General features: G+C 41.3%; 1 protein-coding gene across 7 annotated transcripts in view; it reads right to left on the bottom strand.

Moving 5' to 3' along the window:
- The window catches only part of TPD52 (tumor protein D52), a 139,846-nt gene extending 128,202 nt beyond the window's left edge, over positions 1-11,644 (bottom strand). For 3 of the 7 annotated variants that reach the window (XM_035276765.3, XM_035276766.3, XM_035276767.3), the window contains exon 1: positions 11,141-11,644. In XM_035276765.3, coding sequence (XP_035132656.3) covers positions 11,141-11,618 — 478 coding nt within the window. In that variant the 5' untranslated portion in view covers positions 11,619-11,644. The other 4 variants (XM_078352746.1, XM_078352747.1, XM_035276768.2 and 1 more) reach the window with 3 other exon arrangements.
- Positions 11,645-14,710: the final 3,066 nt, after the last annotated feature.

Below are 14,710 nucleotides of genomic sequence, written 5' to 3'. Positions count from 1 at the left end.
CATCTATAACCTCTCTAGGAAACAGACAAATTGAAGCCTTTAAGCTTTCTAATTTTTTTTTTAAGGAAATGACTAGAGAGACTGAGGCAGGACTGCTCAAGCCCAGGAGTTCAAGGTCACAGTGAGCTAGAACTGCATCACTACACTCCAGCCTGAGCAACAGAGAAAGACTCTGTCTCTTAAAAAGAGAGGGGGGAAAAAAGATAACAAAAAAGGCAATTTATGTAATAAGAGAAAATATTTGCAAACCAAACACCCAATAAGGGGTTAATATCCAGAACACATATATAAAAAAGTCCTACAACTCAACAACTAATCTGATCAAAAACAGGCAAAACAGTCTGGCACAGTGGCTCAACACCTGTAATTCCAGCACTTTGGGAGTCTGAGGCAGAAGGATGCCTTGAGCCTAGGAGGTCAAGGTTACAGTAAGCTAATGATTGAGCCACTGCACTCCAGCCTGGGTGACAGATTGAGACTGTATCTCAAAACACAACACAACAAAACAAAACACAAAACAGGAAATAAAAACTATTGATAAAGATGGAGAGAAACTGGAATCCTTGTGCACTGCTGGTGCAAATGTAAACTGGTAAAGCCATTATGGAAAACAGTATGGAAGCACCGCAAAAAACTAAAACAGAATTATATGATCCAGCAATCCCGCCTCTGGGTATATAGCTAAAAGAAGTGAACACAGGCTCTCAAAGAAGTATTTGCACACTCATGTTCATTACAGCATTATTCACAGCAGCCAAGATGTGGACGCAACTTCTATCTATCCATGGATAGATAATAAAGAAAATGCAGTACATACATACAATGGAATCGTATTCAACCTTAAGAAGGAAATTGGGTCACATGCTACAACATGCATGAGCCCCAATATCATGCCAAGTAAAATAAGCATCACTAGAAGACAAATCCTACATGATTCCACTTCTCTGAGGTATCTAAAGTGTCAAACTCATAAAACCATAGTTTCTATGATTGTCGCCAGGGGTGGTGGATGGAGAAATGGGGAAGCTGGGAAGCTGTTGTTCATGGAGTAGAGTTTCCATTTTGGAAAATAAAGAAGTTCCAGAGATCTGTTGCACAAGGTACATACAGTTAACACTACTGTACTATACATTTTTAAATGATGAAGACGGTAAATTTTGTGTTATGCATTTTTTTACAAGAAAAAAAGGCAATGACAGTTATGTTCTTCAGAATGAGATTAAATAACAGGCATCAAAAGGCTTATCTATTCACATCCTTTGACCTGTCTATGGAAATATATCTTAAAACAATTTTTCTTAAAGCAATATCATAGCTAAAATGGAATATAATCCTACTCCAGGAGAGAAAGAGTTAAATAAATATTTGAATAGTGGAAGAGTACAATCATCAAAAATTATAGTTTGGGGAAACTTTTTTTTAAATGATGTGATAAAATTCATATTGTCAAATAATATCCAAAACAAAATACAAAACTATACAAGTAATAAACATAGTATGACCCTAATGAACATATATTGGAGCACTGAATAAAGAAATAGACCGAATTCTAATTAAGAGACAGACAGATAGACAGACAGACAGACAGAATGGGGAAAGGGGGAAGGAAAGAGAAAAAGAAAAAGATCTGCCAGCATGATTCTTGTTGAATTTTCACCTAGATAGGTTAATTGTAATGTTCATTTGAAAATAAAGTCTGGCAAGAATAGCTAGAAAAAAACTGACACACAAAAAAAGAGTGATCAGAGGAAACTAGCCCTTCCAGACATTTTTACATGCTATGAAGCTACAGTAACTTAAACTAGGTTTAGTTGCTGACAATGAACATACAGATAAAGAGAAAAGAAAAGAATGTAGGAATTTAGTACATGACAATAGTGGTATTTCAAAGCAATAGAGGAAAGAGACATTAGTCAATGAATGGTGTTAGGTGGTTGGGTGGCCAAATGGATGTGGAGGTGTTAAGATTTATACCTCATGTTGTGAACTGAACGCAAGCCCAGGAATCTCATCCAGCGAGAGGGTCCCAAACCTGGAAGAGAGCGCGTGCCGGAAAAAAGGAGATAGAAAGAGCGAGGTCTGGAGGGCTACATGCGCTATGCTCATGCAGCAATTTTATTTTTGCAATATGTTTCATTATATACTTTCCTGAAGTTAAAGTTGTTTACGCCAGATCAATGTACTTACGTTACAGTAAGCAAGTTACGCCCACTAAGTTACGCCCAGTAAGTAAGTTAAGCCCAGTAAGTAGGTTACTTCCAGTAAGTAGGTTACGCCCATAGGTCAAGGTAAGTAAGTTACAGTCACGCCCAGTAAGTTATGGTAAGTAAGTTACAGTTACACCCAGTAAGTTACGGTAAGTAAGTTATCAAGTGTAAATACTTAAGTTAATATTTTACAATGAAGGTAACAAGGGTCCAAAATGAACACAATGAGACAATAAACCATAAGGAGCCGAAAGTAGACACAATGCCTCCCAAGTCCTCATATCTCTAAAGTAATGTCTGTTAATTATTTTGAATAACATATAGTTCCTCTCTCGGTTCCTGCTTTCCCTTAGCTCGACTCCCCCAACCAGGGATCTGTGTCCGGGATCCAGCTCACCGTATGGTGAGGCCCATTTCCCAGGGGCCTCACACGGGAACGATCCCCACAGATCCCTCAACCTCACACATTATTATCAAAACAAACTCTAAATGGAGGAAAGATTTAAATGTAAAAAATAAAACCAGAAAAACATAAACTCAAAGTGAGGAAGGCATTTCTAGGAATTATTCAAAAGCTAGAATCCATAAATGAAAAGAGCCATTAGTTAGGCTGGGTGTGGTGTTCCACTCCTGTAATCCCAGCAATTTGGGAGGCCAAGGCAGGCAGATCACTTGAGACCATCATAGCCAACATGGCGAAACCCCATCTCTACTAAAAAATACAAAAAATAGCCAGGCATGGTGACACACACCTGTAATCCCAACTACTTGGGAAGCTGAACCAGGAGAATTGCTTCAACCCAGGAGGCAATGGTTGCAGTGAGCAGAGATTACACCACTGCACTCCAGCACTCCAGCCTGGGTGGCAGAGGGAGACGCTGTCGAGAGAGAGAGAGAGAGAGAGAGAGAGAGAGAGAGAGATTAGCATTTCTTCTTGGTTAAAAAAAAAATCACTACAAAGTCGAAAAAGGAATGACAAACTAGAAAAAAATATTAAGAACTCATCTCATGAACAGGGGCTACATTCAATAAAACAAGAAAAAAAATACAATAGAAAAATTGGCAAAAGATATGACCAGACATTTCACAGAAAATGTAATGTAGATTGTAAACATATCAAAAGAAGTAAACCACCTTTGTATTACATATATATAGTAAGACATATACTGAGAAGCCATTTTTCCCCTATAAGACAAGCAACGATGGAAAAGTGTGGCAATATCCTAGCCACATGGCATGGGAAAGCAGATGCTCACACATGCTGGTAGAAGTATAACTGGCACCACTTCTATGGAGCAGAATTTGGCACTATCAAATTGAACAGCCACATTCTTCTAAGAATTCTTCCTACAGACACACTGGCATTTCTATGGAATGACTTGCATACACACACATTTGCTGCTGCTTTGTTTTAACAGCAAAATATCAGGGCGAAGGAGTTCAGAACACGACATCTCACAACATTCCATTTTAGCATGCTGATTCTTTTGGGCTAAAGGCACTTGTAAGACGGTATAAGCAGGTGTAATAAGGGCACCCAAACCTCCTCTCTTTTTCCTGAAAGCAAAACACAAAGCTCCCGTATGAAAGATGTCCTCCCTCTCCCAGGAGGAAAGAAACATTCTTATCACAGGAAGTCCAAACCCAGAGAAATCTGCATAAACAAACCTCGCTAAACTAAATCTTACCTTCCTACTTTTCCACAGTTGCCACTCTTTTTCTGACCTAGTATATCATCAATCAAGTCAAGCCACTTCTTTGAGTTTTCATTCCTCTTGTGAGGGTAAAAAGTATGTATTATGTAAACAGTACTAAATAAAATCTGCTTGCTTTTCTCCTGTTAATCTATCTCCTGTTGGTTTAATTCCTAGGCCTCACTAGAAACCCTAAAAGGGTAGGGAGGAATTTCTCCTCCCCTACAAGGAAAAATGTAAATGCCCATCAATAGGGAACAAGTTAAACATTGTCACAGTAAATAAAATGTTACATCTATAAATAAATACATATAAATGGTCATTAAAAATGGAGCTACTCTGCGGTGGCTCACACCTGTAATCTCAGAACTCTGGGAGGCTGAGGTGGGCGGATCACTTGAGGTCAGGCGTTCCAGACCAGCCTGGCCAACATGATAAAACCCTGTCTCTACAAAAACAGAAAAATTAGGGTATGGAGGCATATGCCTGCAGTCACAGCTACTCAGGAGGCTGAGGCAGGAGAATCGCTTAAAACCAGGAGGCAGAGGTTGCAGAGAGCCAAGATCATACCACTGCACTCCAGCCTGCCTGGGCAACAGAGAGCGACTAAGTCTCAAAAAAAAAAAAAAAAAAAAAAAATGGAGCTGCTCTATATAACCTTATGTTGAATGATTTCTAAAACCTATACGACATTTAAGTGAAGAAAGGTGCTAAACAATTTATGTGTTATAGTTTCTATCACACACTCACATACCTATCCATGCTTTACACATGTGTATGTACACATATGTACATAGAATCCCTGAATGGGTAGAGAAGACACTGGTTGTTACCCAAGAGAAATGGCCTGGGAGACAGAAATGGGAGGGAGATTTATTTATAATTTATAACCTTTTAGTCATTTTGAATTTTGTATCATGCACATTAATTACCTGATTACACTAGACAAAATAATGTTGAAGTGTATTTTTAAAATACACTCCAGTCTTTTTAAGGGCAAATTATAAAATGCAATATTCAGTAAAAAATTTGTAATTTGTTGCCCAGGTACAGTTGCTCACGCCTGTAATCCCAGCACTATGGGAGGCCAAGGTAGGTGGATAACCTGAGGCCAGGAGGTCGAGACCAACCTGGTCAATATGATGTTTTTACTAAACATACAAAAAAATTATCCTGGCATCGTGACATGCACCGGTAGTCCCAGCTACTCAGAAGCCTGAGACAGGAGTATTGCTTGAGCCCAGGAGGCAGAGGTTGCAGTGAGCCAAGATCATGCCACTGCACTCCAGCCTGGGCAACAGAGCGACACTCCAACAACAACAAAAAAAATTATGATTTGTTTAAAGCACAGATACATGAACAGGTATAAATCAATATGCTAACTATGATTTCTCATTCTCAGAGTAGGACTATGGGTTATTTTCTTATTTCTCCATCAATATTTCTGATTTTTCTAAAATGGACAACTATTCTTAGGTTCCAAAAGGTATTTTTACATTCTAACTTTTTTTAAACTTCCACTAGATATTAAAATTCCTTAATCCCTTGGAAACATTGTGCTAATAAAAATACACAGCTAAAATTACAGTTTCGGTACAGCTGGTACCCACTAGTTTAAATAAAATTTTGGAATGTCTCAGAAGAGAGATTTTACAACAGTCAATAATTAAAAGGAGAAATAATTAACCCCAAAAGGAAAATAACCTTAGCCTACCACAAAACGCTCAGTAGCACAAAAGTTCCAGGGATTTGGGCGTTCTTTTTTTGTTGTACACCATGAGTATATTTGTTTTTATTACATGCATACATTATTCTTTTGAAATCTTGCTAAAAGATCACAACCCCTCCTACCACTCAGCTTTTCCCCTAGGGACTAGGCACGCTGCCACATAAAAATAAATGCAGGAAGTAAAGAAGAGCTAACAAAGACATCAGCACCATATGGACATCGAGAAACTGCAGACCAAATAAATTAACAGCCTGGGTGGGTCACACCCAGAGACTTGCAAGCAGACCCTCAAAACTATTACCCAATATTCTCAACATTTGCTTTACTTTTAAATCAATGACACCCCACATTTTCATTATTTATTTCTAAGGCACAATTACAATGTTAAAATGATAGTGACATATTATTGTGTTATTCTTTTTTTTGAAGCCTTTCCTCTCTTCATAGATTTTTGGCCCCAGTAACCATTCCTTTTCCCCTTAAAATAATAATTTTTTTTTAATTCAAACTAGTATAATGTGTCGTGGCTAGGTGACTGTCACTTCTATATAATAGCGCTAACCTAAAGGTTATGACTAACATGAGGGTTCTCAAGTATAAATATTTATGCAGCTCCAGAAAAGACAGTCAGGAGGGCTTTCTACACAATGTATGCTCTAGTTGGCAGCTCTCTCTCTCAAAGGAGGAAATACCACACACAGTAAATGTGCTGCGCACTGAGCTTAATGCTTCCCCTTAATGAGGGGAAACTCCTGAAAGGCATTATGCAATTTAAGGTATTTTAAATCATTTGATGTTCACTGAACTCTCACTATAAGCCAAGTATTGTATTCAAGTCCTAGGTATGAGAGAAAGTAGAAAAACAGCAGCAGAGTCTGGGCCTGATACTACAAAGTATCAGAATACCCGTAGTTGAAAACATAAGGAAAATTCAGTGTTTATTTTAAAATCTTCCAGCTCTGCTAAGTACAATCGGCAGCAGGAACAGACTTTTTGATAACTTCACATAAGAAGGTTTGAAAAGGCGTTTTCAATAGATAAATGCATTTAAAATAAGAGGTAGGGCATTTAATTTTGCATCTGGAGTTCCCTTGGAATTTTTTTTAAGGACAAATGTGAGAAAACTCCATGTACATTAATAACTATTAAAAGTTCAACAAATCCCAAATTTTTCTGATGTGGTTTTAAATATGTTGTCAAAATCACAATTCAGGAGGCAATCACAGAGTTTGATGAACCCTTATTTCAGCCAACAGAGTTTGCTAGTGAACATCAGGTTTAAAATCCCAGGTTCTGCCTTTTTCAGCTTAAGGCAGGAGTCTTGCTCCAGATTCATTTAAGACTGAGTCATCCACTCTACTAGTTTAAAGATCTTCCATGTAACTTACCCTCCAAGCCCAGCACAGCCTTATCAGCAACTGTCTGGCTAATCACAGAGTTCTGCTTCTTGAGAATAGAGAGGGAAAAAAGAACAGGAGAAAAGTGGGAAACAAGAGATGGATTTGGAGGAACACAGAGGTTATCATGGCTGGGGTCTGCTCTTGGACACTTTCCTCACTCATCTTAGGCAGTCAACACATTTCTGAGCACCCAGTATGCACTGGTAACATAAAGATGAAAAGGCAGGTAGGCAGACTGAGGCAACAGTAAGGAATGGCCAGGTGGATTTGTTTTTTATTTTATTTGAGACAGTCTCACTCTGTCACCCAGGCTGGAGTGCAGTGGTTCGATCTTGGCTCACTGCAATCTCCACCTCCCAGTTTCAAGTGATTCTCCTGCCTCAGCCTCCCGAACAGCTGGGAATACAGGCCAGTGCCACCATACCCAACTAATTTTTGTATTTTTAGTAAGAGACAGGGTTCCACCTTGTTGTTCAGGCTGGTGTCAAACTCCTGGCCTCAAGTGATCTGCCTGCCTCAGCCTCCCAATGTGCTGGGATTACAGGCATGAGCCACCGTACCCAGCCTTGGCCACGTGGTTCTACCACAGCAAAGCTTCTGGAGTAAATGAACTGACCCTCCTAAGGCAGGGGCCTCCTCTTTCATTCTGAGCAGAGTCCTCCACCTCAACCAAAGAACATATGGGAAAATTATAGACAAAAAAAGACTCATCTTACAAGCTAAAGATTTGAAAAAATATGTCTTAGAATTAGACACTTAAACTAGTCCTATTAAAAACTACACGAAATTGGTACCAAAACAAAGATATAGACCAATGGAACAGAACAGAGGCCTCGGAGGCAACATGACATATCTACAACCATCCTATCTTTGACAAACCTGACAAAAACAAGCAATGGAGAAAGGATTCCCTGTTTAATAAATGGTGTTGGGAAAACTGGCTAGCCATGTGCAGAAAGCAGAAACTGGACCCCTTCCTTACACCTTACACTAAAATTAACTCTAGATGGATTAAAGACTTAAACATAAGACCTAACACCATAAAAACCCTAGAAGAAAACCTAGGCAAAACCATTCAGGACATAGGAGTAGGCAAGGACTTCATGACCAAAACACCAAAAGCATTGACAACAAAAGCCAAAATAGACAAATGGGACCTAATCAAACTCCACAGCTTCTGCACAGCAAAAGAAACAGTCATTAGAGTGAATCGGCAACCAACAGAATGGGAAAAAAATTTTGCAGTTTGCCGTTCTGACAAAGGGCTGATATCCAGAATTTACAAAGAACTAAAACAGATTTACAAGAAAAAAACAAACAAGCCCATTCAAACGTGGGCAAAGGATATGAACAGACACTTTACGAAAGAAGACATATATGAGGCCAACAAACATATGAAAAAATGCTCATCATCACTGGTCATTAGAGAAATGCAAATCAAAACTACATTGAGATACCATCTCACACCAGTTAGAATAAAGATCATTAAAAAATCTGGAGACAACAGATGCTGGAGAGGATGTGGAGAAATAGGAACACTTTTACACTGCTGGTGGGAGTGTAAATCAGTTCAACCATTGTGGAAGACAGTGTGGCAATTCCTCAAGGACCTAGAAATAGAAATTCCATTTGACCCAGCAATCCCATTACTGGGTATAAATCCAAAGGATTATAAATCGTTCTACTATAAGGACACATGCACACGAATGTTCATTGCAGCACTGTTTACAATAGCAAAGACCTGGAACTAACCCAAATGCCCATTGATGATAGACTGGACAGGGAAAATGTGGCACATATACACCATGGAATATTATGCAGCCATCAAAAAAGATGAGTTTGTGTCCTTTGTAGGGACATGGATGAACCTGGAGACCATCATTCTCAGCAAACTGACACAAGAACAGAAAATGAAATACCGCATGTTCTCACTCATAGGTGGGTGTTGAACAATGAGAACACATGGACACAGGGAGGGGAGCACTACACACTGGAGTCTGTTGGGGGGAATAGCAGAGGGACATCGGGGGGTGGGAGTTGGGAAGAGATAGTATGGGGAGAAATGCCAGATATAGGTGATGGGGAGGAAGGCAGCAAACCACATTGCCATGTATGTACCTATTCAATAATCTTGCATGTTCTGCACATGTACCCCCAAACCTAAAACGCAATTTTAAAAAAAAAGAAAAAAAACTACACAAAATGTATTAACAAGTTGGAATACTGTAGTGCTACTAATGACTGTGACTCTTACCAACCAAGCTAGAACACAAATTCTATTAACACTGGCCACTCCACTCACATAAGTAAAACACAGTCATTTAATCTACTTTTACAAGTACCAAACATAGTTATTGTAAAAACATCATCATGTTAAACAATGTAAAACAGATTAGTATACAAACATGCATGGACACATGTCTGTCATCACATCTCCCTTATCCTGTGTCGCTCCCATTGAAAACTAGACAGACATAATGCTGACTTACATGGTGGCCCCTAAGCCGTCTAACAATACATACAAGATGTGACAAGCTTTCTGACTCAAACATTTGCATGTCTACTATGTGCAAGTCATCGTGTTACCCAACTAAGGACAATCAAAGATGACATATATTTCTAACCTCAAGAAGCTTAAAATTTAGATAATAACATGTATGGGTATATATACGTTACACAGGTAATGTATATGTATAAAACATATTGTATGTAATGTTTATAAGCACTACTGTTAAGTGTGAAGTTAATTTGAGGGGAAAGAGGGAAGAGGTGAAAGACTCCAAAGATTGTATCTTACAAGTAAAGTACAGGCCAGACGCAGTGGCTCACGCCTGTAATCCTAGCACTTTGGGAGGCCGAGGCGGGCAGATCCCCTGAGGTCGGGACTTAAGAGTGAAACCCCGTCTCTATTAAAAATATAAAAATTGAAGAGTGGTGGCACGCGCCTGTAATTCCAGGCTATTTGGGAGGCTGAGGCAGGAGAATTGCTTGGACCCGGGAGGCAGAGGTTGCAGTGAGCTGAGATCACACCCTTGCACTCCAGTCTGGGTGACAGAGCGAGACAGAGCGAGACTCAAAAAAAAAAAAAAAAAAAACAAAACAGAGGGAGTCTCAAAAAAAAAAAAAGTAAAGTACAGAATAGTATATTTCGAATATGGTTTGATTTACATAAAAATGCACACATGACACAGCACACAGTGGAGGGAAATAAGCAATACATGAGAACTTGTGTCAGGGCTCAAAACAGGAGTGATTCCTATCCTCACTTAAGATTACCTAACTTATTTTTTCAGCATGTATGCATCTTTTAAAAAGTGTGCCACGCACATCTGCGTACAGTCACTGGCTTATGATCAGCAGAGATCTCTAGGATGAAACAATATTTAAATCTGCAAACCATGCCCCACTATTGCTCTATTCGGAGTCAATCTCACTTGAGTTATTTTCAGAAATGAGTGCACCCAACGCTATGGTAAATCAGAATAAAGGTTTTGTGTTGTGGAATTTCACCATTCCTACGGAAAGCTCTCTTCCTTCAAATAAATCCACAGACAGCACTCCACAATTTGGGATGCCTAGTATAAATATCTGCCTCCCAAACCCTCCATGGGATCAAACGCCACCAAAATATCCTAACCATATGAACGTAGAAGAGGACAGAAAGTCTTAATTTATGAGGGAGAGGGGGGTTTCCCACCTGGAGGGACGAGAACGACCCACGGTCCTCGGTTCCTGGTTCCAGTCACTTGCAGGAGCCGGCGGCGCCGTGCTCCCTTCACGCGGCTTTCCACCCAGAGCGCATCACGGCCGCCAGCCCCGGCTCGGCAAGCCTGGCAATAGCCCCCTCGCCTCCTCCCAGAACCTTCTCTCCCTCTCCCCCACACACACACACTCACACAGCACATGCACACTCACACTCGCTCACACGCGGCCCCCTCTGCCCAGAGCCGCTCCTCCTTCCAGGGCCCCAGGATTCCGGATCCGGGAGATGCAACTTGCGGGAGGCTCGGCACCTGCTCGGGCGGCGGGCCGCGCTCAACCGCACGCCGACCCCAGCCCGAACCCGCGCCCCGCCGGGAGCCCCGGCGCCTCCGGGGTCCGAGTCCTCACCTTGCTCGCCGCGGTCCATGTCTCCCGCCCGCCGCCTCGCGTCCTCTGCGCCCCCGCCGCCTGCAGCCCGTCCCGACTCGGATCGCCCGCCGCGCCGCGCCGCGCTCAGCTCCTCCTCGCCTCCGCCGGCGACTCCCGCGAAGTCCCCACCCCCAGAGGCGTCGGGCGCGGCGGCGCCGCCCGCCCTCGGCTGGGAGCGCTTTCCCGGGGCGTCACCCAACCACCTGACCCGGCCGACCTGTGCGCTCCGCCACGTCGGCGCGGGCGGCACAGCGCGAGGAGGGCCCGGCGCGCCCCGACTCCCGTACAGGCTGGAAGTCGGCCGGGAGTAGAGAAGAGGACGGCGAGGAAATGAACTCGGCCATGGAGACTGCGTGGAGCCTGCTTGGGAACCGGGATGGCGTTTGCCTTCCACCATCAAGTTATTTATAAAATCAAAAGTTTCCTCCGAGGCCTTGGAGATGCCCTTTCTCTGCATCTGTGAACACCTACTCTTCTACACTTAAGAGTAGAAAACACAGGAACGTTATTTAGAAATGCCAATGGCTCTTTTTTCTCTGTATTCTTCTATTACCTAAATAATGCCCTATGATGTCCTCTCCAACTAGGTCACAAATCAGCATAGGTCAGAATTGCAAAGAGTCTCTTGAAAAATTATATAGCCTCCCAAAGTGCTGGGATTACAGGCTTGAGCCACCGCGCCCGACCTATATAGCCTTGTCTTTCCATACAATGGGGATTTTTTTAGGTGACAACCTAGAAAGATTTTCATGTAATAAAAACCTGTTTTGAGTGCAGGACTGAGAACAACTCTCGAATGAAATGAAATGAATTAAACTAACCGAAGGTCAGAATTATCAGCAGGAATCTTGGAAAAATGCGTGTTGAGGCGTCACGTCTGTTGATCAAAGGACAGTTTGAGGTTCCTGTAACAATACAGTTCTTTTCATTATTAGCGTTAACAATCTGTTTTCACGGGGTTTTACAGTTACTCATCTTCCATGTAGTCACTTTGTATGGGTCGTAATCTTCATGTGGTGTCTCAATTTCATAAACCATCTGAGTCTCCAAATGAGGTGGGCTTCTTTCCGTGTTGACATTTAGCCCGAAGCATTGTGTAGCACTCGGCTAACAACAAAGAAGCAGCTATTCACATGTTTTAAAATTGTAGTTTCGTGAAGTGACTCCGTGCTATAATATCTCTATACTGTCTCGCTGTATGTAAAGTGTAGCTCTCTCCAGTCCTCATCTTCCAATGTCTTCTCCTCCACTCTAGTGACGTTTACTGTTTCACTCAACCAGATGTGATCTCTTCTCTTTGACTCCTACTCTCACTTCACTTGGCTCCTCTCCTGTGGCACTCACCCCAGCGCTGGTGGCAGGATGCTAAGCAGTGTATGTTTCACAGTCCTATTAGGTTACAAGCTCCAGGTGGTAAAGTTCTTAAAATAGCCTATTTAAAAAAAAAATTTTTTTTTTAAAGGCCTGGTGCAGTGGCTCACGCCTGTAATCCCAGCACTCTGGAAAGCCGAGGCAGGTGGATTACTTGAGGTCAGGAGTTTGAGACCAGCCTGCCCTTGTGTCTACTAAAAATACAAAAATTAGCCGGGCATGGTGGCACACACCTGTAATCCCATCTACTCGAGAGGCTAAAGCAGGAGAATTGCTTGAACCAGAGAGGCAGAGGTTGTAGTGAGTTGAGATTGTGCCACTGCACTCCAGCCTGGGCGACAGGGCAAGACTCTGTCTCAAAAAAAGAAAAAAAAAAAGTTCCAGATGGGCAAATATTATTTTGGTCATTTGTGCATCCTTTAGTTCTACCATGCAATTAATAAATGTTGTAATTTTAAACCAGGCATGGTGGTGTTTGCCTATAATCCCAGCTACTCAGGAGGCTAAGGCAGGAGGATTACTTGAGCCCAAAAAGGTCCAATGATATGATTTTTAAAAATGTTTTTTAAATGTAACATTAAGGTAAATTTTGGCATCAGCAGAAAATTCTGTAATGTGGTAAAGAATTTTTGACTAGCTGATCTGAATCTATATTGTATAGAGATAAACATCTGGAGATACAATCTCTCAATATACTAATTTTAGATAAATAGCACTTGAACATGCGTGCCCATTACAAATATTTATTCTGTTTGTATCTGTTTCACTTACTATATAGTGATGAACTTGTTAGGTATGCTGAAAGGAAAAAAAAATCTTGTCTTTTGAAGAGTTTATAAACTTATTCACATGCATTAGAGATGGCTAATAGCCTACCTGATAAAGAGCTTTCCTGTTTTCCTTCCTAAGAGAAACTAAATATTGTTTGGGGTGGCAATGTGCCCAACTGAAACACTGGGTACTTTAAACTGCCTTCCAGCTGGGGGTGGGTCTCTCTCATTAGTTTCCAGTGAGATGTGAGCAAACTGTACTAGTTGGAATCTCCAAGAAAGCATTTAAAAAGAAGACAGACTTGGCAGCATTACTTGATCCTTCACCCTTCCCATTACTATGTAAAGGGGCAATAGCCATTTTGCAGACACAAGGAAGAAATTCCCAAGCCAAGGATGGCAGAAAGAACCCCGAGAATCCATGGCATCAGAGAAATGCTTGTTACAGGAAAAAATATAAATGCCTGACTTTGTAAGGCCACTGTAGTTGGCTTCCTGTTAGATGGAGCCAAATGCAATCCCAACTGATAATGTGCCATATAAAAAATTAACTCTGGCATGCACCCACATAGGTGGATACATGCAATCCTAAGCCTTAAATTTTCTCTTTGAGGTTAAATGAGCAGTGTTCATACTATAAATATCCTAATACATTGTATTTCCACAAAAGCCTACTTTTCTCTTGTGTCTTCCTACTTCTTCATTTTTTTTTCTGACAGACTTTGTGCTTACAATTTACACTGTGTTACTTATGAAATGAACAGATCTTATGTTTTAGCACTCTGAGGAATCTCTGGAGGATGGCTAGCACTTAAACAGAGCACCTAGGTGCAATGAGCTGAACTACATTTAAAAGGCTTAGTACAAGAAAGAAACACTAGATTTACTTTGTGGTGTTATTGTTGATGGAAACATGGATTTTTTTTTAAGTCTCTTTTTTCAAAATACTCATTTGTTGCTGAAATTTCTATAAGAAATTGTAAAATTCCCCCAAAACAAACACACTGAAGCAAATGAAGATATTGAAAAGGATAGATAGAAGTTATGTAAGTGGAAAAACTCTATACTCTGCCCTCATTGTATGTACTTTCCTTGACCGATAGCCAGCAGAAATCACACAGAATGTGTAGCAAGTTGGATGCTTTCTGTAGTCCTACCCATCACATTTGTGGGTCCTGGGGCAAGGATACAAATGCAGGCCCTGGCTTTCTCTTCTGGCTCTGTCCTTTCACTTTGACTCTGTCCTGCACTGGGCTGGCCCCCTCCCTTGTGTGTGGATGCCTTTGGACATATCCCATCCCTATCCATCTTTTCCCATCAGCCAAGCCTTGTCCACCCCTCCATTCTAGGGTTGCACTCAAAAGGACTGTCCTGGGAGGAAAGGCTAAGGCCTTGATAACAGATGTCA

The sequence above is a fragment of the Callithrix jacchus genome, chromosome 16 (genome assembly GCF_049354715.1).
Source record: "Callithrix jacchus isolate 240 chromosome 16, calJac240_pri, whole genome shotgun sequence".
Taxonomy (NCBI): domain Eukaryota; kingdom Metazoa; phylum Chordata; class Mammalia; order Primates; family Cebidae; genus Callithrix; species Callithrix jacchus.
This window is presented reverse-complemented; position numbering and strand designations above follow the sequence as displayed.